Source organism: Cavia porcellus, unplaced genomic scaffold (assembly GCF_034190915.1).
Source record: "Cavia porcellus strain 051 isolate PalLab524CR breed Dunkin Hartley unplaced genomic scaffold, mCavPor4.1 scaffold_2, whole genome shotgun sequence".
In the NCBI taxonomy this organism is placed as follows: domain Eukaryota; kingdom Metazoa; phylum Chordata; class Mammalia; order Rodentia; family Caviidae; genus Cavia; species Cavia porcellus.
Window position 1 is genome coordinate 77,756,377 of NW_026947485.1, and position 22,566 is coordinate 77,778,942.

The 22,566-nt window shown below is 41.2% G+C and overlaps 2 protein-coding genes across 3 annotated transcripts; one reads left to right on the plus strand and one right to left on the minus strand.

Moving 5' to 3' along the window:
- The first annotated feature begins 730 nt into the window (after nt 1–730).
- Taf5 (TATA-box binding protein associated factor 5) lies at nt 731–15,644 on the plus strand. Of its 2 annotated transcripts, XM_063244638.1 has the most exons (11): nt 733–1,445; nt 3,816–4,053; nt 8,158–8,473; nt 9,383–9,546; nt 9,822–9,957; nt 10,890–11,010; nt 11,701–11,830; nt 12,787–12,951; nt 13,825–14,002; nt 14,274–14,451; nt 14,594–15,644. In XM_063244638.1, the coding sequence occupies exons 1-11, from the start codon at nt 875–877 to the stop codon at nt 14,809–14,811; spliced, it is 2,415 nt and encodes an 804-aa protein (XP_063100708.1). In that variant the 5' UTR covers nt 733–874; the 3' UTR covers nt 14,812–15,644. The 2 variants fall into 2 exon arrangements, with proteins under 2 accessions (XP_063100709.1, XP_063100708.1); XM_063244639.1 differs by lacking the exon at nt 14,274–14,451 and having other exon boundaries at nt 731–1,445; nt 14,594–14,832.
- On the minus strand, nt 15,629–22,558 carry Atp5mk (ATP synthase membrane subunit k). The gene is made up of 5 exons (XM_003474957.5): nt 22,379–22,558; nt 17,946–18,041; nt 17,769–17,861; nt 16,547–16,582; nt 15,629–15,735 (listed from the first exon to the last, which is right to left on the minus strand). Exons 2-3 carry the CDS (start codon nt 18,030–18,032, stop codon nt 17,772–17,774), a joined length of 177 nt encoding a protein of 58 aa, XP_003475005.1. The 5' UTR covers nt 18,033–18,041; nt 22,379–22,558; the 3' UTR covers nt 15,629–15,735; nt 16,547–16,582; nt 17,769–17,771.
- Nucleotides 22,559–22,566: the final 8 nt, after the last annotated feature.

The following is a 22,566-nucleotide window of genomic DNA, read 5'->3' on the forward strand; positions in this document are numbered from 1 at the left end:
TAGTCCTCAGGCCCCAGTTGGGTAGCTTGGTTGTGAACTTGCTCCAGGTCATTCAGCCAGTACGAAGGGTTAAAGAAAGACCTTAAGACTTCAAAACTAGCACTGAACAACAGAGGTAGTTTTCCAATGTCCCAGGCTTATTCTCCAACTGTCTCTACCCACCCCAGAGAGTTACAAGGTTCAAATGAGATAAAATTACAGCAGAGTCTCACCACTTATAAAGCATGTATGATTTAAAAATACATGATAAAAATGCAATTTATGTGTATTAAAGGATAACGGCACCAATACATAACATGCACACTTCATATCTTGATATAAAGTTTTGTTGAATACAATACATGCTGTAAAGTTCACAAAACTTGAACATGTAGGTAGTTCTTACAAGGCTAAAAATTACAAAAATAAAATAATCCCTATCATAATACAAAACATTACCAGTATTTCTTAATCTCTTTCCAAATAATATTTTGGAAATGTTCTTTTGAATTAACGTGGATTTGAATCTTCCTATGTGATTTTGGCAACGTATTCAGCCCCTTTATGAAATCCCCAAGGATAAAAGCACCTTATCCGATTGCTAAACTAGTGGAGATCACACAACATAAAACGTCTCTACGGTACCTGAACACAGCTGCCTGCAAAAATCCTAATTATCATCAGGCAAATATAATAGGCAGTCATCAACTGTCACTTCCTCCCGCCAACCCTCCCAGTTTTTGAAAGTAGCTCTCTCCCATTCCTTTCCTCTTCTTCTCTTGCTCCTCCTACTGCCGTAAATCGCATGCCAAACCTGTCGTAAAATCCTCCTCCCCGCTCTCCATGTGGTGGAAACGCAATCACGCTTGACGGCGCGGAGTGGCTGAGCCGCAAGATGGCGGCGCTGGCGGAGGAGCAGACGGAGGTGGCGGTCAAGCTGGAACCCGAGGCACCGCCAACGTTGCTACCTCCACAAGCAGGCGATGGTGCGGGCGAGGGAGGCGGCGGCACTCCCAACAACGGCCCCAGCGGTGGCAGCGGGGGCACTGCGGCGGCACCTTCGGCCGGCGGGGATGGCGGGAACCCCAAACCCGCAGTGGCCGTGCCCTCCGCTGCCCCGGCGCCCGCTGCTGCTGCCGCCGCCGCCGCCGCCGCCGCCGCCGCCGCCTCGGAGGCCGGCGCTCTCCACGACCGACAGACCCTTTTGGCGGTGCTGCAGTTCCTACGGCAGAGCAATCTCCGCGAGGCCGAGGAGGCGCTGCGCCGCGAGGCCCGGCTGCTGGAGGAGTCGGCGGCGGGCTCCGGAGCCCCGGGAGAGCCGGACGGCGCCGAAGCAGCCAGCGCGCTGCTCAGCCGGGTCTCTGCCTCGGCCCCCGGCCCGGTGGTCCCGGACCCTCCCGGGACTGGCGCTCCGGGGGCCGTGGCCGTCTCGGCCTCTGCCTCAGGGTCTTCGGCTTCGGGTAAAGGTGAGCAGCACAGTCCCGGGAGCAGTGCTGGCTCGGAGGGGAGTCTGTCGGGGAGCTAGGGGCTGGCAGGCCGGCGCCTCTGCGGGCTTGTTTTGAATTTCCTGGGCCCGCCTCTAGGGCCACATGCCCGCCCCTTTCCCTAGTGAGCGGGCTGCTCAGTCAAACCCAGCTTGGAACTGTCAGTTCCAGCGCAAGGCTGAGCAGAGCTGTAGAGCAGAGGGATGGAGAGGACAAGGACATGGAGAGGCGGGGAGCTCAGGCTTTTGCTCCCCTTCCTCTTGGACTTCGCAGCCTAGGAAGGTCGCATTGACACGAACAGTATTGGGGCAGTTCCACGTTATTGTAGTATATATAATACTTTAATTTATATACCTTAATTGACACAGTTCTACTGCGTGGAGACATTACCTCTGTTTTAGAGATCCAAAAACGGACTTCTTGAGAAAGGCCCAAGAATGGACTTTGGACCACACAGGAGTGACGGAACATAGTGCAGCCAGTAGTTCTCAAAATACGGACTGAGTACCACCAGTGTTAAATGATTTGGAGAATGTAAATTCCCGGGCGATGTTCCACGCTTAAATGTCTAGAGGTGAAATGTGGGACTCAGCAATGAGCTTTTCAAAGGAATATTGATGTGTGGCAAAATTTGAGAAGTGTAAGTTTAGGAATAGGTGTGGGACAGACCTTTTTGTCTCTGCTGCTTTTATTTGTGTAATAATATCTGGTAAAGTCAGTTTTCCTACGGATGAGATTTTTTTTTTGTTAAATGGGTTATTGTGAGGCTCACATAGAATACATGTAAAATGCCTAGTTACTGAAAAGTTTATGCCTCTGTACCCATCTCTGATTACCTGAGGACCTCTTTTCTCCCAGCAACTGTTGTCCTAAAGGTTATGCACTAATACAAGGTCTCTCAGGTGAAAGTGAATGTCAAATTATCTGGAGCCCATGGCCAAATTAATCTGTTTTTGAGACCGAATCTTTGTAGTGTTGCCAGAAATGAAGTTTATATAATAACATTATAAATAGAAATTAGCATGAGGTATGGTAGTGCATGCCTGCAATTCCAGCAATGGGGAGATAGAGGCAGGAGGATCACCATGAGTTCCAGGCCAGCCTGGGCTGCATAGTGAGTTCAAGACCAGCCTGAATTACCTGTCTCAAACAAAATTAAAAAAAAGACAGAAATGTGCAAAAATGTGATTAAGAATTTTATGAATGGGGGGCTGGGGATTTAGCTCAGCGGCATAAGCGCCTGCCTTGCAAGTGTGTGGTTGTGAGTTTGATCCCTGGTACCAATAAAAAAGAAAAAAGACCAAAAAAAAAAAAAAAAAAAGAATTTTATGAATGAATTGTGAAGTGAATTGTTGGTTATTTTTCTGTCATCTTTCTCATCTTTTCAAAAACTCAGATCCTAACTGAGAAAACAGGAGGGAAAGGGGCTAACAAAGCCATTAAATTTCTGTGTAATAAATTCCTTTATGCCTCTTAAAAAAAGAACAGTTGGGCATGGTGGCTCATGCCTATAATCCCAGCACTTGGGAGGCTGAAGCAGGAGGATCTTGTGAGTTCAAGACTAGCCTGGGCTACAAACTGAGCTCAAGGCCAGCCTGAACTGTCTCAAAAAAAGAACATGATTGCACTATAATTGCAACTTAGCAAATTTCTAACAACTAAACTCTGATTGGGTTATGTATCATTGTTAACATAAATACTCATGTTTTCTGCTTTGAAATGATGGTTATAGGAATCACTTTAAACATGTACAATTGAGTTGTCTCTTGGAGATAAGGAAGTGTCCTTCGCATGCTTAAAATACTGACATTTAGACAGGGTGATAGGTGGGTATGTGGGAAGGTAACACAGGTTAGAGTATGTTGCAGGAATGTTACAAAGAATTTGGGTGATTCAGAGAGATCAGAATGTTACTTAGGCCATGAGATTGTAGTGGTTGATGCCACTGTACTGTCTTGAGAGAAGATTAATACAATTGCTGGCTTACGAGCGCCCATGCATGTATGTATGTGTATATGGGTTTATAGTCCTGGGGGGTAAACTCAAGGCCTTCTCTGTGCATCTTTTATATACAGTTTGTCTTTAAAATAAGGTAGTTCCAGGAAACATTGAGTCTTTTTGTTATTGATTTGAAATTTTAAGATGAGGACATGCAAAAGGGATTTTGGCTTGGGTGACTGAAACAAGTGTGAAATCCTATTGAAAGAATATGTGATTATGTAGGGGAAGATAAGCTTGAGAGAAAAGAGACAAACCAAGGTAGAGCTCAGCTCTGGGCCTTAGTAAAACAGCCAGATCATCTGGTATATATTAGCTCATTTTCTTAAAAGTTGTCTTTTATTTTTAAAACAGTTGGAAGTGTAGCTGTGGAAGACCAGCCAGATGTCAGTGCTGTATTGTCTGCCTACAATCAACAAGGAGACCCGACAATGTATGAAGAATACTATAGTGGACTGAAACACTTCATTGAATGTTCCTTGGACTGCCATCGAGCAGAATTATCCCAACTCTTTTATCCTCTGTTTGTACACATGTACTTGGAGCTAGTCTATAATCAACATGAGAATGAAGCAAAATCATTCTTTGAGAAGTATGTGAATTTTAACATATATCTTATTTATACACACGCTGTACACACACTTGTAATCATACAAGTGTAAAATTGCAACTCAAAATCTTTTATGAAGGAGAGTTACCTGGCCTGTGTTAATCTAAGATGGAGGGTTCAGTCTAGTTGGTGAAGGCAGGGAGGACTGCCAAGGAAGCCGTGCCTGAAGTGATGGCTGAAGGGTAGGAACTGACCAGAGGAAGAGAACTGGGAAAAGTATGTATGAAAGCTGTGTTATGGGAAGGTTTAGGGCAGCTGCAGAGACAAAGGGGACCACAGTAGCTGGAGCGGAAAGTGAGGTGGGGTACGGCACAGCGTGGAGCTGGGCGTTGAGTAGGGGTTGGAACAGCAGGCAGGTTCTTGGATCATGTTTAACTTGTTTGTCCAAAGAGCAGCAGGGAGCTGTTTTGGGTAGAATTAGATTTGGCTGAGAGTTACTAACAAAAATGATGACATAAAGCAGTAACTTTTGCCTTTATTCTAAGAGCAGTGGGAAGCTGTGCTTGGATTAGATTGGACTGAGACAGACAGACAGTGACTAAACACCCAAACAGTAGGGGCATAAAAGCAATGCAAGTTTACCTCTCTGTCTCGGGAAGGTAGGGAGTCAGGACTGATAACGCTGAGTCTTGTGGCTCTGCCATTCTGTCGTGCGGCTTCCCTGTGTGTCTCACAGCTCCAGCTCTGAGCAGTTGTGTGAGTGTGTAGTTAGCAGGAAGGGCACACATCTTTCTGGGAGAAGCATGCACTGCTTCTTACAGCTTTCCTGCAATCAGCCTCAGCCACAAAAGAGGTAGGAAATGTGGTCTACTTAGGATCCTTTCTGTTATGAAGAAAGGAAAAATGGATATTTGAAGATAGTGAGGCACCTCTGCTTCAGAAGTCATTGGAAGACTATGTCATTGTAAATATGCATTTTCAGAGGACTTTTTTTTTCTTAGGCAGGGCCTTACAATGTAGTGCAGGATGGCACAGTGATCCTCCTGCCTCAGCCTCCCAGGTGCTGGGCTTATAGGCATGCACCACCATGCCTGGCTCTCAGGACCTTTATGCAGAAAGAAAGACATGGTAGGGGACAGGGTGACAGGGGACTGTTGGGTGACAATTTTGGAGGTTTTCGAGTGATTCTTAGTGGAGGTTCTACATCTTCCTCTAGGCATTGGCAGATACGCGGAGGTGTTTTTGGTTGTCCAGAGAAGGAGGGAGGAGCAGGGTACTGAGTGCACTAGGATGTGAGCTGGTCCTCTTAGCCAAGACTTGTGTTGCTCCAAATGCTAGTAGCATTTTCCTGTGAGAAGAATTGGACCAGCGTGTGGTGGTGAAGGTACAGAGAAGTGGGTTGGTGAGACACTTGGTGAATGGGTCATAGAAGTGAGGGAGCTGTAGATAGCATTGGTAACCCCTGGTTTCTGGCCTCTAGTGGATGGGGCATGCGTCACTGACATGAAAAACCCAGGAACAATGCTTTGTTTCTCAGGTGGAGAATGATTTGGGGGATGCTGGATATTGAACCCTGGAACTTGAACATGGGTCCCTAGTACTAAGCCTCATCCCCAGCCTAAGCATAATTTTTTTTTTTTTCTTTAAAAGGAAAAAGATGTATTTAGCTTATAGTTTGTAGAGGTTTCAGTCCATAATCAGCTGGCTCCAAGGCAGGGTAGGTTCTTAGAGGAGAGAATCCTCTGGTGTTCCAATTTAGGTGTGTTTTTTTTTCATCCCCCCCCCCCCCATAGTGGTCAAACTCACATCCTCCTGCTTGCCAGGCAAGCACGTGTGCCACTGAACTAAATCCCTGACCCTCAGATATGGTTTATTTATTTATTTTTTTTGTCTTTTTCTTTTTTATTGGTACTGGGGATCGAACTCATGACTGCCTCCTTGCAAGACAGGCGCTTATGCCGCTGAGCTAAATCCCCAGCCCCTATGTTTTTTGATTCATTTAAGAAATACTGTCTTCATTGAGAATCACTTAGTAACCTCCAAACCTGATGCACTAGTAGTCACTCTGTCCCCACTGTCTGTTTTGTTTTGTTTGTTTTGTTGGCTTTTTGAGACAGGGTCTTGTTACCTCCTTCAGGCTGGCCTTGAACTCATTAAGTAGCCCAGGTTGGCTTTGAATTCACAGCAATCCTCCTTCCTCAATCTCCTGAGTGCTAAGATTATAGGTGTGCACAGCCAGCACCAGCATCCCTTAACATCTGCTTTCCCACTACTGTAATATAGAGCTGAGAGGCAAGATAGAGATTGGGGCCATAGTTGGAGTTCTGTACAGTGTTGATGGCTGTAGGTGAGATTGCCTAGAGGAGAGTGTCAAATGAGAGGTTTAAGGCCAAGCCTTGAGGAGCTCTGATACTTAATGGCTGAATATAAGAGAAAAAAGCTAGAGAAGCAGGAAGAAAACCAGGAGTGTGCTGAGCTGTGGAGGCCAAGGGAAAGCAGTGTGCCTGAGAGCGTGAATTATGGCTCTTTTGTTTTTTTGAGACAGGGTCTCGCTTTGTTGTTTAGACTGGACTTGAACTCACTGTGTAGCCCAGGCTGGTCTCCTTGCTGCTGCCTCTTGCCTCAGCCTCCCAGGTATTGAGATTACAGCCTGTGCCACCATGCCTGGCTAAATAAGATCTCTAAGCAATAGAAACTGAAGGTAGGACTTGTCAGAGAGCACAGATAGTATTGATAGAGAAACAGGACAAGTTTTAGGCTATTGTATGTATTCATTTTACTAGAATGCCTAATAGAAGGTAGAGTGAGTAAAATCTTCGAAGCTTAGAGTTCTTAAAAAAATTAGGAAGAGTTAATGAGATAAAATTTCTAATAGAGCTAATTTCTCACATGGTGCTCATCAAAAACGCTCTTTTCTAGTCTCATGGCACAGCTGTCTTCCAAGAAGAAGCTGGGGCATCAGGGAGCGTTGTTTCCTTATTTGGGGCAGTCTCAGCATTGCTAGACTCCATTCCTAGTGGGTAATAGGTGGTCATCAATATGAAAACCAAGAGGCTGAGATTTCTAATTTCACTCAAATCTTGGAAACTTAGTTCATGTATTGATTTTTTTTTTAAAAATAAGTGGTGACAAAGTTTATTTGAACAAGTAAAAGTGAAGAGTAAGGGAGAAACTTGCTCAACAGAGTGAGCTTGTGCCAAGTAATAGAAGAAAAAATGGAAAATAATGGTCCACCCTGGAGGACGCAGGGTGAGCTAAGAGGAAAGCATGATAACCTGTATCGATGTACTGGTGAACCCATGTGGGTAGTTTAAGTAAAGTTTACTTAAAAGCCTTTGGTTTAATTTCTTTGAGAGTTGAGCCTGTTCTCTAATGTTTAATTATCATCCTTAAATATTGTGTATTGATTTGCTTCTCTGTCAGATATGGATCTTTAATTTTACTTTAGGAAAGTTTCCAATTTTTAAAAAGAAAAGTACATTTTTAAATGTATTAGTTATCACCAAAACTGAAGGCTTTAATTGCCTTTGAGGATGGTGAGTAAATGAATGGTTGCATTGCTTAATATTAACATTGGTTCTTCAGTGACAATATTAGAATACTGATCCTTCATAAATGTATCTGATATTAAGAACATAGGAAATCATTCAGAATGGTGGGGCTTATGAGAATCCATGTACTGATTATTGTTGAGAGGCTATGATAGGCACATTGAATTCATTAAGTCATTTTCTACTGTTTTACATGCTTGAAATTTTCCATAATAAAAAGTTGTAACAAGTGGGATTTTGAGAAAACAATTCAGTAAAGCAAGGGTTCTGACACTTTTTAAATGTCTACCCAAGATAAGAAACTGTCTACCAAAGGTGGGTAGCTTATCTTTCATTTATTATGATGTTTATTTCAAATTCTTGTCTCAAAATGTGTATGCTACCTTTCATTAAAGGATTAAATTTATTTTTCAGATTAATTCAGAAACTGAATTGTAAATGAATTGAAGTGAATTAGTTCTGATCCTATAGCTTAGTGCAGGGTGATTCAGGCTACTACGTTGAAAATATTCTGGGATGGTTATAAATACATGGGGGAGAGACAGATCCCTTAATGATTACATTGAAAAATGACTTTTTAAAATCACTGAAACAGGTTCCATGGAGATCAGGAATGTTATTACCAGGATGACCTACGAGTGTTATCTAGTCTTACCAAAAAGGAACACATGAAAGGGAATGAAACCATGTTGGATTTTCGAACAAGTAAATTTGTTCTGCGTATTTCCCGTGACTCGTACCAACTCTTGAAGAGGCATCTTCAGGAGAAACAGAACAATCAGATATGGAACATAGTTCAGGAGCACCTCTACATTGACATCTTTGATGGGATGCCGCGTAGTAAGCAACAGATAGATGCGATGGTGGGAAGTTTGGCAGGAGAGGCTAAACGAGAGGCAAACAAGTCAAAGGTATGGGACTAAACCTAAGAACTCTATAATGCAGATTTTGAAAACTTGTAGCATTTCCATCTACATGATTTATACATTTTTCTTGTAGCTAGCTTGGGAGTAATTTTACATTGTATTTAAAATTTCAACTTCCAAAGGAGGATGTGTGTTTGTGAGGCTTTGGGAACAGCTGCACTTAACAGAACCCTGACTTGAGTGGCTGAACAAGGAAGGGGTTTTCCTCACATGAAGTGAATTCTGGAGGGAGGCCCTGCGGGGCTGACGTGACCGCTTCACAGTGCCACCAGTGTCCCTGGCTCCTCCTGGTTTCTGGTCCTCATCTTTAGATGTGGCTTTCTTCTGTGTGCTCCCAGACAGCTCTTGCAGCATCAGCATTGCAGCCATGCCGGGAATAAAGAAGGGGAGGTCAAAAGCCCATCGAGTTGCTTCCATTGTATCAGGAAGACAACTTTTCCTTTTCTTAAAACCATCCCCAGTGTGTTTCTGTGTAAGTCTGTTGGCCAGAATTGTGTTACATACAGTCCCCAGCTGCAAGGGAGCCTGTAATTTAAGGGAGTCCATTCCTGTTCCAGTAAAATCAGGGTTCTGTTAGTAAGGAAAACGGGGGAAATGGCAATGGCATAGACAAAATAGCAGTGCTGCTTCAGGGCATATATTACTGTATTGGGTTTGTTTTGTGTTTTGACACTCACTATGCAGTTAGGCCAGCCTTAAATTCACTGTGTAGCCCAAGCTGGCCTAGAACTCATGGTGATCCTCCTGCCTCAGCCTCCCAAGTGCTAGGATTACAGGTGTGCACCACCATGCCTGGCTGAGTTACTGTATTTGGTTCATCCTGTGAAGGTGTGCAAAAAATGTATTATTGAACAAAAATTAATTGAAAGCATGTTGGTTCTTTTTTATTTGTAGGTATTTTTTGGTTTATTGAAAGAACCAGAAATTGAGGTACCTTTGGATGATGAGGATGAAGAAGGAGAAAATGAAGAAGGAAAACCTAAAAAGAAGAAGCCTAAAAAAGATAGTATTGGATCCAAAAGCAAAAAACAAGATCCCAACGCTCCACCTCAAAACAGGTAAGGAAGAAACCTCAGGGACTTGTGAGGAGGTATAAAATTTGTTGCAGAGAGTTTGGTTTGTTGGTGTGTTTCTTTCTTTTTCTTTTTTTCTGAGTCAGGGTCTTGCTGTGTGGTTCAGGCTGGCCTTGAACTCACTGTGTAGTTGCAGGCTGGCCTTGGACTTGCGGCCATCCTCCTGCCTCAGCTTCTCGAGTGCTGGGATTATAGGCGTGTGCCATCATCCCGGCTTGTTAATATTTCATAGTAATTTCCAGTCTGATTTTCTTTCGCAGAATCCCTCTTCCTGAGCTAAAAGATTCAGATAAGTTGGATAAGATAATGAATATGAAAGAAACCACCAAACGAGTGCGCCTGGGGCCGGACTGCCTGCCCTCCATTTGTTTCTACACATTTCTCAATGCTTACCAGGTTAGTAACACAGTTACTCTGCTCAGAGCCTTGTGTGACGTGGTGATTTACCAGTCACTTCAGGAGTGAGCTAAACATGTTAACAAAAGCAGTTTTGTCATTTAAACTCATTTGTCTTACTCAGGGTCTCGCTATGTAGTTCAGGCTGGTCTTGAACCCTATGTAGTCCAGGATGGTCTTGAGCTTCTGGTAATTCTCCTGCTTCAGTCTCTCAAGTGCTGGGATTACCACAGTGCCAGCTCTTTTTATTTTTTAATACTAGGGCTTGAACCCTATCACTAAGATACATACCCACCCCTTCTTACATTTTATTTTGAGACAAAGCCTCACTAAATTGCTCAAGCTGGGCTTGAATTTATGATGCTCCCACATAGGCCTCCCTTGAAGCTAGGATTGTATGCGTGTGCCGCCATGCCCTGCCCTCCTTGCTAAACTTTTGTCACAGTTTAAGACAGGAAAGGAGAATTAGATACAACAATATAGGCAGAAGGCTGTAGCAACGTGTAACTACTAGAATCTTGCTTACAGTTTACCTTTATTTCACGTATCAGAATTCTGCCAGTGTTCGGGGAGGTGAACACTGGTTCATCTCTGTAGAACTCAGGTATTACTGTAAATTTGGTATTTTTAAGAACTTTACATGTCTTTATAGATTCCTCCTAATATGATACAGAGGATACAGCCAGCAAACACTATGCAAAAATAATTAGCATTTGCTTCCTCTTATGCTCTCACACATGGAGGCCAATGAAATGGGTGAATAATAACCTGCTCTTCAAGCATGAGCTTTTAGTCAGTGGGTTTTATAGGAAAATGGATCACCACTGATTTTTATATTAGAAAACTAACCATTGCTATAAATTATGTAAGATGTGATAGTAATTCTTTTCTCCAGAAGAGCCTTGTCTAATAGAAAACTTCGTTATTGGTAGGGCCTCACTGCAGTGGATGTCACTGACGATTCAAGTCTGATTGCTGGAGGGTTCGCAGATTCAACTGTCAGAGTGTGGTCTGTGACACCCAAAAAGCTTCGTAGCGTCAAACAAGCAGCAGGTAATTGAGACGACTTTTGAGAGGATAAACTTGCCATTAATCTAGAATCAGTTTCAATTCTGTGGAATGTACATAGGAGGTTGTGATATTTGCAGACATTCCACTTCATTTCACTTTAACCTCAGATGCCAGAGAGCACTTGCGTGCACAGCAGGAGACCACTAGAGACTATTTTCTCTAGTTCCAAGTTTTCTTATCGGTAGAATGAAGGGATTACACTAAGAAACTCCTTAATGCTAAAATTATAAAATTTTGTAAATCTTAACCCTTAAATAGTGGGAGACCTTAAGTAACTGAATACTTTGTGTTTTAGTTATAAAAATGCCTAAAAAAGAAACAATGTCAATATTTCATTTTAAGGTTTTTGCTAATTCTATTATCTCAACAAAATAGTTTAAAATTTTAGTTTTAGTATTTCTGGATTTCATTTTTGTGAAACATTGTGGTATGATTGACAAATCCAAATTTCAGTTCAATATTGAGTACCTTGCTATACTCCAGCAAATGTTTAACTTCCTGAACCTTCGTTTCCTCCACTGCGTGGGATGATGTCACCTAATTTAGAGGCATTAACATGTGGTTAGCATATAGGAAGAACTGTTCTAATGTCAGTTGTTCTCCTGAGCCATCATGTAATTAAAATGTTTTTGATGAATGCACTTTAAAGAAATTATTTCTGGACTATTTTAGATCTTAGTCTCATAGACAAAGAATCAGATGATGTCTTAGAAAGAATCATGGATGAGAAAACTGCAAGTGAGTTGAAGATTTTGTATGGTCACAGTGGGCCTGTCTATGGAGCCAGCTTCAGTCCGGATAGGTAAAATAGAAACAATAAAAATTAGACACTGCTGTACTGTATGAGCTTATATAAAACTTAGCTGTGGGACACACAATGCAAATGCCTGGAAAATTCAGTTGGGAAAATTTCATAGTTGTCTATTCATTTTTTAGAATTCTACCATTTGTTAATTCATCTTGTTATACTTATATACAGGATAACAGTATGTGTTTCAATGTACAGAATAAATATGAACAGTTTAGGGCTCCCTGGTTTTCAAAAATTAGCTCTATTTTTGTATAACCCCAATAGAGTTTGAATTGTTTAAGTCCCTATATTGTATTTTGTGGTACTTCATCATGTTTAATATAAATTTTTTTAAAGAAATTAATTTTATATGTTTATTTCTCTCTTTGAGACAGAGTCTATCTCTGTTCAGGGTGGCCTTGAACTCACATCGATCCTTCTGCCTCAGTCTCCAGAAGCATCTCCATTTTAGAGCCAGAGATTACTGTTTTAAGTAACATATCAAATTTCTTAACTCTCAATTTACTGTATTTGAACATAGTTTCTGTTTCCCCCTCTAGTTTTTTTTCTCCCCTAAAGAACTGATTTTGTTGCCTAACAGACTGAGATTTTATAACCCAGACTCATTTAGTAGTTGTCCAGTGTATGTAGTGCTGGGACTAACATTTGGTTCTGATGTTAGTTTGGGTAGAATTTTTGGCTCTTTATAGCTAGTATAAACCCATGTGTAAAAATGACATGTAGCCAGCCGTGGTGGCACACATGTATAATCCCAGCACTTGGCAGGCTGAGGCAGGAGGATTGCCACCAGTTCAAGGCCAGCCTGTACTACCTGAGTTCAAGGCAGTTTGAACTACAAAAAGAAAAAAAAAAAAAAGGCGACATGTAACATCTAATTTAGCATGCTCACAAGTGAGGAAACTGGACAGGTAACCAGGTTATTTGAAGGTATCACCCTTTCTTCTCAGGAACTATCTACTTTCCTCCTCAGAGGACGGATCCGTTAGACTGTGGAGCCTGCAAACGTTTACTTGCTTGGTTGGATATAAAGGACACAACTACCCAGTGTGGGACACACAATTTTCTCCATATGGATATTATTTTGTGTCCGGGGGCCATGACCGAGTAGCTCGGTAAGAACACCCTGCTCTTAGAACTGGGCCTGTTCAATGAACAGAATGCTTTCTTGCTGGGCATTAGATCCCAGCTCAGCTGATTTTCACTGTTACTACTCAGGGTCAGTTCTTTGTGAATACCAGCACTGGTATTTATAGGCCTTATTGACAGTGAATTTGGGACAGGAGTGTTACTGTATCTGTAATGATGTCTACACTAAGAACCCTGCTGTTAAGTTAGCTTATATATGCTCCTCTCAATCTGAAGTTTATTCTTCTCTTTCAGCAGCACTTTACCCTTGTTTCTGTTACCTTAAAAGTTCTGGATGAGGTAGCTCAGGTTAAAAACTAGTTAGAAGAAAACTTTCTTTTGGTTAGATTAGAGATAAGGAAGATATATATTATTTGAAAAATTATATACCAATGCAAGAGATTTAGCTCAGCCGCATAAGTGCCTGCCTTGGAAGCGTATGGTCATGAGTTCGATTTCCAGTACCAAAAAAGTTAAGTACCAAGCCTTGTGTGGTGGTAAATGACAATTGTAATATCATGTAATACAGCCTTTCGGAGGCTGAGGCAGGACCATGGTGAACTCAAGACCAGCCTGAACTACATAGCAAGACCTGTCACAAAAATACGTTTAAAAAACACTGTATGGACCTATTGCTTGCCGTGTATCAGAAACAACTCTCACACCGTAATCACGTACCAGATCAACTCTTTTATAATATTAGTCTCAGTCATTCTGTCTTTTTTCCCTCAGTTGCTTTTCAAGAGGGACTTATTTGGAAAATTTTTACCTGGGCATTTTTAGTTATTTTGGGTAGAATTTTGGCATTCTGTTGTTAACTATTATCATCTTTTGATTTTCATAACATTTAATGAATAAAGGCTCTGGGCTACAGATCATTATCAGCCTTTAAGGATATTTGCTGGCCATCTTGCTGATGTGAATTGTACCAGATTCCACCCAAACTCCAATTATGTTGCCACGGGCTCTGCAGACAGAACTGTGCGGCTCTGGGATGTTCTGAATGGTAACTGTGTAAGGATCTTCACTGGACACAAGGTATTTTACTTCTAGTTACTGCAGCATATAAAGATGTTTTAAAGATAAAAATATTTTCAAGAGCCTGGGGATTTAGCTCAAAAGCTAAGCGCCTGCCTTGCAAGTGCGTAGTTGTGCGTTCGATCCCCAGTACCAAAAAAAAAAAATTTCAAGCTACCCAGTGGCACAAGTATTTTAAAGATACCATACCGCCAACCTAAAATTCTAACTTTGTCTTACTTCTGTAGATATACTTACCACTACTCTTGATGTTTTTCATGGACTTTTCTAGGGACCCATTCATTCCTTGACATTTTCTCCCAATGGGAGATTCCTGGCTACAGGAGCAACAGATGGTAGAGTCCTCCTTTGGGATATTGGACATGGTTTGATGGTTGGAGAATTAAAAGGCCACACTGATACCGTCTGTTCACTTAGGTTTAGTAGAGATGGTGAAATTTTGGCATCAGGTAAATGATTATTAATGGTTTTATGGTAAAGACTTAGGTTTTTTCATCTGAAATTTATAATAAACTCATGAAGTATAATGGTAAAATGTCAGAATCTAAATATGATGGTTGTAACTAATGGTTTCCTTTGATTTCCCTTTAGGGTCAATGGATAACACAGTCCGGTTGTGGGATGCCATCAAAGCATTTGAAGATTTAGAGACTGATGACTTTACCACAGCCACTGGGCATATAAATTTACCTGAGAATTCACAGGAGTTATTGTTGGGTACATACATGACCAAATCAACGCCAGTGGTACACCTTCACTTTACTCGAAGAAACCTGGTTCTAGCTGCAGGAGCTTACAGTCCACAATGAACCATTGGTATTAAGACTTTTTGGAAGCTACTGTTTGAAAAAGGGAGTCTAAAAAGCAAATACCTCAGTGATTAATATTTAAGCTACAAAGAATGTTTTTGTCTGTATGAATCTGGAAGTATGCTGCTTGGAAAATCTGAATAGGACAGCTCCGTGTTTCTATGGCAACCACATTTAACTGATTTCCGTTAGTTGAATAAGAGGTATTATGTTCGTGGAAGGGACATTTATGGTGCTTTGGATTGTGTGGAAACTATGCATTTTCTGTTCAAATGCTACTTTAATTTATTATGTTCAGAAAATTTTGATTTAAAAATTCATCCTGCTTCAAGATTCAAATTAAGAAATATAATACCATCTTGAATTTTAGCTGAAGCATTCTATGAGCATGTATGTTTCTGCTGTAAAAAACGAAGTTACCGTATGGCACTCAAGTACTATGTTAAATGATCCACTAACATTTCTTCTTGGCCTGTGATTGGTGGAATGTATGTAACTAGGCAGGGTAAACTACTCTTCCTAAGATTTAGATGAAGTACAACCGTCCACTAACATCTTGGTTTAGACTTATGCCTATTTGAGTGTAAACACTATACCAGATGAAAAAACTTAGCTTCCATGTTCTACTTCAGCTAAAATGGCTACATAAGACCTAGAACACTTGAAGTCAGACAGACATTTTTAGTTGCTTACCTCCAGTACTGAGCCTTGCTTTGGAAAACTAAAAGATTTAGACCAAGTCACTGCCAATTTTTGCCTTTGTTGCATTTTGTACAGTTTTTATATTTTTGATACCTTGTAAATAAAGACAACCAGCTTTTCCAGGTTCATAATTTATTGTACAAATTGAGTATTACATGATGAGTTGACATTGGCTCCTCCAGGCATGGGAACTTAACAGGTGAAGCCAAACATTGTAAAGTCCTATAGAAAAAGCAAAAACAGTTTTTGACACAAATGTGTTTAATTCTATTTTTAATAAAGACATTTAGTAATGATGAGGACAGGACTATCCACTGAACCCTAAAGAAATTCAACCTAAGTCTGTCCAGTTTTCAGAGGAGTCAGTAAGACCCAAAGAATTAAGGTGTCTCTCAGGTTGATACTTTTTTCTCTCCCCATTCTGGGGATGGAACCTAGGACCTACAAGCTAGGCAAATTCTCTACCACTTGGGTACATCCTCAGTCCCAAACACTCTGCCTTTGATGAAACAGCTGCTTGCAATTCACTAAAATTCTGAAAATTAATTAATGGAAAAATCTAGTATATAAACATAAAAAACAAATCCAGTATATAAAGTAACATTTTAAATTAGAAAAGATATACATCTTAATGTGAGACAATTTTCCATTTTAATTGGGTACTGCCACCCTCCCAGGTAGGAGTTACATTATTTGGGAGATTAGCTAAAGAACTACGTGTTAGGCATAAGCCACAGGCCACTGCGTTCTGGAATATGCAATCTCTTAAGGTCAATAGTTCTCAGATTGGAAAAGCTCTTAATACAGGAGAAATTTATCTATGAAGGAGAATTATAGTAGATGAAGATCTGGATTTTGGGCTTCCTACATATCTTATTAAGTAGGGTTGCGAGGGTAACATAAGAAACCATTAAAGGAGCTGAGAAGACAACTGATTATATGAAAATATGAAGCTAGCAAACAAACCACCAAAAGACAACAAACAACTGAAGTTTAATCCAGGCTGGAGGTGGAGCTCAATGACAGTACTTACTCAGCATGCACAATGCCCTGGGTTTGATCCCCAACTCTGTAAAAAGCAAAGAAAAGTTAATTATTACATGATGAGTTTACACAAGTCACCAGCTGTTCAATAAGGACAGGAATAGAATGTTACAAAAAATAAAAACAGAAGAAAAAGTAAGAGACCCTCCCATCCCCATACTGGGGACTGAATCCAGGGAGCCTGGAGTTACATCCCGATTTTTTTTTTTTGGTACCAGAGATTGAACTCATGCTTGCCAGGCAGTACTTATACCACTGAGCTAAATCCCCAGCCTCCACAGTTCTTTTTTAAGACAGTTCTTTTTTAAGTGTCTTGTTAAATTGTCCAGGATTGTCCTGGAGGTATGATCCTCTTGCTTTAGTCTGCCAAGTAGGTGAGATTACGCATACAGAGTGGTGTACAACTGAAACAATGTTTTCTTATCAAATGAGCAAACCAAAAAACTGACAGTAACCCACAACAGTGACAGTGAAGGGCACACTCTTACAAAGCTGGGTGCCTCATGATCCATTAACCTAAGAAAACAGTCAGATAGGAATTCAGGTCCAAAGCATTCATTGATAATTATTTAAAAAGAATTCTTTTGTCCTTTTGAGACAGTTTCACTATGAATGAAGTTCAGGCTGGCCTTGAACTCACTTTGTAACCTAGGCTGGCCTCTTAACTCAAGTGATCCTGCTGCCACAGTGTTCTGACTGCTAGTACCACCACACTCAGCACTTTTTACAAATTACAATGAGACATTTCCTCTGTGAAAAATACTTATAAACACACATGCATTCAAATCATGAAAAAATGCTTTTTATAAAATTATAGATGTGATCATGGCCTTTGGAAATCAAACACGTAAAAAAGGCTAAGGCAAACTGTTAACAAAAATTGTAGGGTAATAAAATATATAGGCAATATATTTTCTGTATGCAATAAATTCTGCAAAATGATAATTACTTTAATAGTGACTAATATAAAATGCTGAGTTACACTTTTTTTTAAAAAAAACCAATTCTGGGGATTAAGCCATGTGCCTTGAACATGTTATGCAAACATTCTACCAGAGAGCGCCAGTTCTAGCTTTTTTAAAAATTTTATTTGAGTACAGGGTCTCACTAAATTGGCGAGGCTGATCATGAATTGATCCAGCCTCAGCATGAGAAACAGCTGGGATTCCAAGCCTGTACCACATGTTACAAAGTTTTAAATGCTAGCTTACCATTTAGGTTGCTTTCACAGCTGGCTGTTTTTTAGACCTAAACTTGAAGTACAAAATCATCAGAGCAATGCTTCCATATGTGGCCAGTACACACTGAAATTGAAAAATGTAAACAAGTTACTGCCATGTTTATATTATTCTAAAATATAACGGCTTAAAGGTATCATTAATACTTACATTCATTCTACCTGTGAGAGTGTAAGAGTTGAAGTATTTTTTGATGCCAGTGAACTGGAACTGGGCATCGGTTTCTGGACCTGCCATGATTTCAATCTTTTAAAAAAAGAAAATAATAAATTGATTTTGCTATAATTCAAAAGAAAAAAATTGTTTTAAATGTTAAAAATCATTGTGTATAATTCTTGTAAACTTTTTATCCATGTTTTGCCCAGTGGAAGCAAAGCTGATGGAAAAGGTTTAGGAAGGTTCTGCAAGTAGGACTTTAACTTGACTGTTATTTCATAAACACTGCAGGACACATCACAGCACTTAACATAGAAAACACACAAATATTCATTAAGTCTACCCTCTGACTCAGCGTAGTTCACTGTTTCTATTCCTGGCTCTGTCCACACTGGTACATTGAATTTTTCGAAGTTCTAAAATTTGGGTCTTAAAAAATGTTTTTATTAGTGCATGTGTGTTGGCACATACTACACTCTACATGGGGAATTGGTACATATACATTATGTATCTTAATTCTCTTTATGTCTCCTCCAGCTTGTGGTGCCCCTTCCTCATTGGCAAAAGCTGTATGTCTGTTTCCTGTCACCCATTTTTTATTTTGCTGTTAATATTTTTTTGAGACAGGGTTTCACTATGCAATTCAAGCTGGTCTCAAACTCACAGTGATTCTTCTGTCTCATCCTCCTGAGTGCTGGGATCACAGGTGTGTACCACCACACCCAGCCTTACTTTGGGTTTCTTACTTTAGAGGAACCATGTAATATTTAAGTTTTGTGTGTCTGATTTATTTGTCTGTAGTCTCAAAGTGTACCTACTTTCCTGCAAATGACTCAAATTCATCTCTTCTTTATAGCAAAGAGTACTCTGTTGTGTATAAACACATTTTAAAAATCCATTTACCTGTTGATGGACAAATGAGCTGCTCCAAGATTACTTTTTGAGCTATTATGGGTACTGCAGGTTGTACAGCTATAAACATCGGTGCAAATTAACCAGTTTTAAGACTAGCACCTTGTGATATTTTTCAAAGTTTCTCAAAGGGGTGATTGCTAACTAAATAGCATAATTTACAACCCCTACTTTTATAATTTTTCTTATAAATCACTTTAGGACTTCTTGGGTGGGGAAGGGATCATTTACTAAGTAGAACTGAGGTACTAGCCATTGTTGGATGGGGAGCAGAATTCTTTACTTCTTACACCAAAGTAAGATGTTAATGTAAACAATGAAACCAAAAAGTTCTGAAAGAATACATGGGAAGGGGGTTGGGGATATAGCTCAGCACCGTAAGAGCCTGCCTGGCAAGTGCAAGGTCCTGAATTCAATTCCCAGAAAAAAACAAAACACAAAACCACAAAAACCAACCATGGGAAATTTTAATCATCTTGGCAAAGGCAAAATATAATACCAGGAATGAAAAAGGCAAAACAATGCATTTTCAAAGAAATGTAAAATGAAACTAATATTTACTCATTAAACTAGCACAGATAAAACTGTAAGAACTGAAAATGAAAAACTGGAATAAGAACATGCAACTCAGCATTTTGTTGCTTGGAGTGTAAATGGATATAACCTTCCTAAAATACAATTTGGAATATCTATCAAATTTTATAATAAGTATATCTTTCCATCTAGCTGGTTCATTTCTTCTTCAAGAATTCACATTTACAGGAATATCATAAAGTGGAAATTATGTGGTTCAAGAATAGTCACTGAAATATTTTTGAGATAGGGTCTTGCTATGCAGATCAGGCTGGCTTTGAACTCAACTGTGTAGCCCAGGCTTATCTTGAACTCATGTGATCTTCCTGTCTCAGCTTCCAGAATGCTGGGCTTACAAGTATGAGCTACTATGCCCAGCTTTTTACTGTGTATGAAAGTGAAAAACTGGAAAAACAAAGTCCACCTATGCAAGACTGATAAACAATGGTTTTCATTAGCAGAAATATAGATAAACCTTTTGTGTATTGACATGGAAAGAGGACCCTAAAGTAATGTTAAATAATAAAAATTGCCAGGCACAGTGGTGAATACCTGAAATCCTAGGACTCAAGAGGCTGAGGCAGGAGGATTGCCATGAGTTCAAAGCGGGCCTGAACTATATGACACCCTCTTTCAATCAAAACCAAACCAAACAACAAAAACCTCAAAATAGTAAAAAAATCATTCTTCTGGATAATATAGTATAGAGCACATTAATGATTCTCTAATCTGGTCCCTAGGCCAGTGTATTAGTGTTGCTGGCCATCTGTTACAAATGGAAATTTTCTGGCCATATTATAGACTTATTGAATTAACAACTCAAGTTCTAGCAATGTATTAACAAAGCCTGTAGATAATTCTAACACACACTGAAGTTCCGGAGACTATTTAGCAAACTTTTAAGAGGGATCAGGTCTATCATGCCTGTGTAATTTACAAAGGCCTGTATTTCTCTTGTCATAGGAAATACAGACATTCAAAAGGTCACCAGAGAACAACAGTTGAAAATTTGTGTGTGTGATTACCTGTCTACCACAACCAAAGCTACACAGAGTTGATTGGTAGCACAGCCGAGCTGGCAGAGGTCTGGTGGAGATCAGTAGGCAGTGGCAGTGACTCTGCAGGCTCTCCATGAAATGGAACAGGGAGAGATCAGTGAGGGAGTCATCGCTATGGAAACTGGCTCTTCTCTGTTTACCTTTCTAAGGCCTTTGGAGGCATTCACATGGAGAGAATTGGCAATGACAATTTAAGGTTTTATTTTTGAGCAATTTTTAAGACAGGTTCTTGGTGAGGGAAATCTAAATTTCCTAGATTGCTTCATGACCTTGGCCAGTTTAACTCGTTTGAAACTTTCCATTAAAAAAATCTTTATGGGGCTGGGGATTTAGCTCAGCGGCATAACCTTGCAAGCAGGCAGTCGTGAGTTCGATCCCCGGTACTGATAAAAAGGAAAAAGACCAAAAAAAAAAAAAAAAAAAAAATCTTTATGATGAAGTTTTATTATTAATTTTTTTTTTTTTTTTGTCTTTTTGAGACAGGGTTTTGCTATGTAGTTCAGGCTGGCCTCGGACTCACAACAAGCCTCTTGCTTCAGCCTCCCAAGTGCTGGGATTACAGGAACGCACTACCACTCTGGGCCCGTTTTACTGTCAACTCTTATTTTTCTAAATCTATTAAAGGCATATTTTCCCCATTCATTTCGTTAAGTAGGTTCTTTTGAAAAACACTACAATATCACCTTGTTAACTGACAATTCCCAAGCAACATGCCTAGCAAAAATTTTTTTGGAGAATGTAGTGTTCAAGTGAGATGTAAAATTTCACTCTGCACATGGGAGTAGGACAGATGCTTGTGGTATTCCTAAGAAGACATTCTGATCGCAGGAAAAGGCATGGCATAGGAACTGAAATTCAGTGTAGATTTTAAATGAGGTTTCACAAGAGGCTGTGATGAAGGGAGAGTGGTGGTGTTGCAAGTGAGACAGGACAATGTGAGTAAGCCCCCTAACACCTCGGTCTGCACCGTGCAGCAAAGGACTGGTTACTGCAGGGCGAAGATCATGAAGTCTCATTTGGGAGTGATCTTTGTGGAATAACTGAACTGACACTTGCTTCCCTTAAGTCACAGGTTTTTCTAAACATTAGTGAAGGAGAAAAATTAATAAGACATACTTGGGAACTTGAGTTTTAATGTTGTTAAACGACAACCTGGGAGAAAGTCTAAACACACAGGGCCTCTGCCTGATTAAGGCGCTAACTACTGTGAAAAAGCGACCGACCCTCTCTCCCCGCGTCTGTCTGCCAACGAGCACCTGCTCTGAGTAGGGGCGGCCCTGGGTAGGCTCTGTCCTCCGACACTGCTCTTCTCCGGCCCGACGAGACACCTACCTGGGGTGCTGGGAGCAAACTGGGATGCGAGCCGCTCGGGGCCGAGAAGCGGTCTCTGAGCTTCCTCGGGGAGCCTGCCGCTCCGTCCCCGGCTCCCACAAGAAAGCCTGAAACCCGGGCCTCAGAGCGCGCGGGCCCGGGGAGCTGCAGGGGCCTGGCCGCGCGGCTAACGGAGGCCTGGCTGCTAGCTTCCCAATCGCAGCTCGCGAGATGAAAACAGGCGACTTCGGCCAGAGACGGGGCTCAGACGCCCGAGTCCTCGCCTAGAATGACCTTGAGGGTCTCCCTTCACAGCGCATCTCAGTCCAGTGCAAAATGCAATTTAAGAGTCCCCAGGGGTTAGGCGATAGTCCACCGCGCCCTCCGGGCTCCCGGCTGCTGCCCGCGCCCGCGGGTACCGACCCCGTCTCTCCGGCTCTTTTCTCACTTCCCACTGTTCCGCCCCTGAAAGCGAAGACCCTGCCGTGTTGCCAAGCCAGAAACGGGCAGATATGAGTTATCCCTGCAATGCTGAAACACAAAGCTCGATCTCGGGCGCCCCTTTCCACTCACCTCGCCAGAGACACAAACTCCACAGCCGACGTCCTTCACCTTACACAGCCCTGCCGGAAGAAGCCTCCTCCTCCGCACGCTTTCAATGGGCCTTCCAAGCAGGCTGCGACTCAGTCTTCTCCGTCGATTGGCTGGGGAGCCAAGTCCCGCCCTTCCTCTTCCGGTCTCCCAGTACCTTCTAGTCGGGA

Excerpts from the sequence above, each read along its gene's own strand:
- Atp5mk (XM_003474957.5), bottom strand. The coding sequence starts at position 18,032 with ATGGCAGGTCCAGAAACCGATGCCCAGTTCCAGTTCACTGGCATCAAA. Across the intron at positions 17,862-17,945 it reads CTCTCACAGGTAGAATGAAT|TGTGTACTGGCCACATATGG; the intron begins GTAAGTATTAAT and ends TTTCAATTTCAG.
- Taf5 (XM_063244638.1), top strand. The coding sequence starts at position 875 with ATGGCGGCGCTGGCGGAGGAGCAGACGGAGGTGGCGGTCAAGCTGGAA. Across the intron at positions 9,547-9,821 it reads AACGCTCCACCTCAAAACAG|AATCCCTCTTCCTGAGCTAA; the intron begins GTAAGGAAGAAA and ends TTTCTTTCGCAG. Across the intron at positions 12,952-13,824 it reads GGCCATGACCGAGTAGCTCG|GCTCTGGGCTACAGATCATT; the intron begins GTAAGAACACCC and ends TAATGAATAAAG.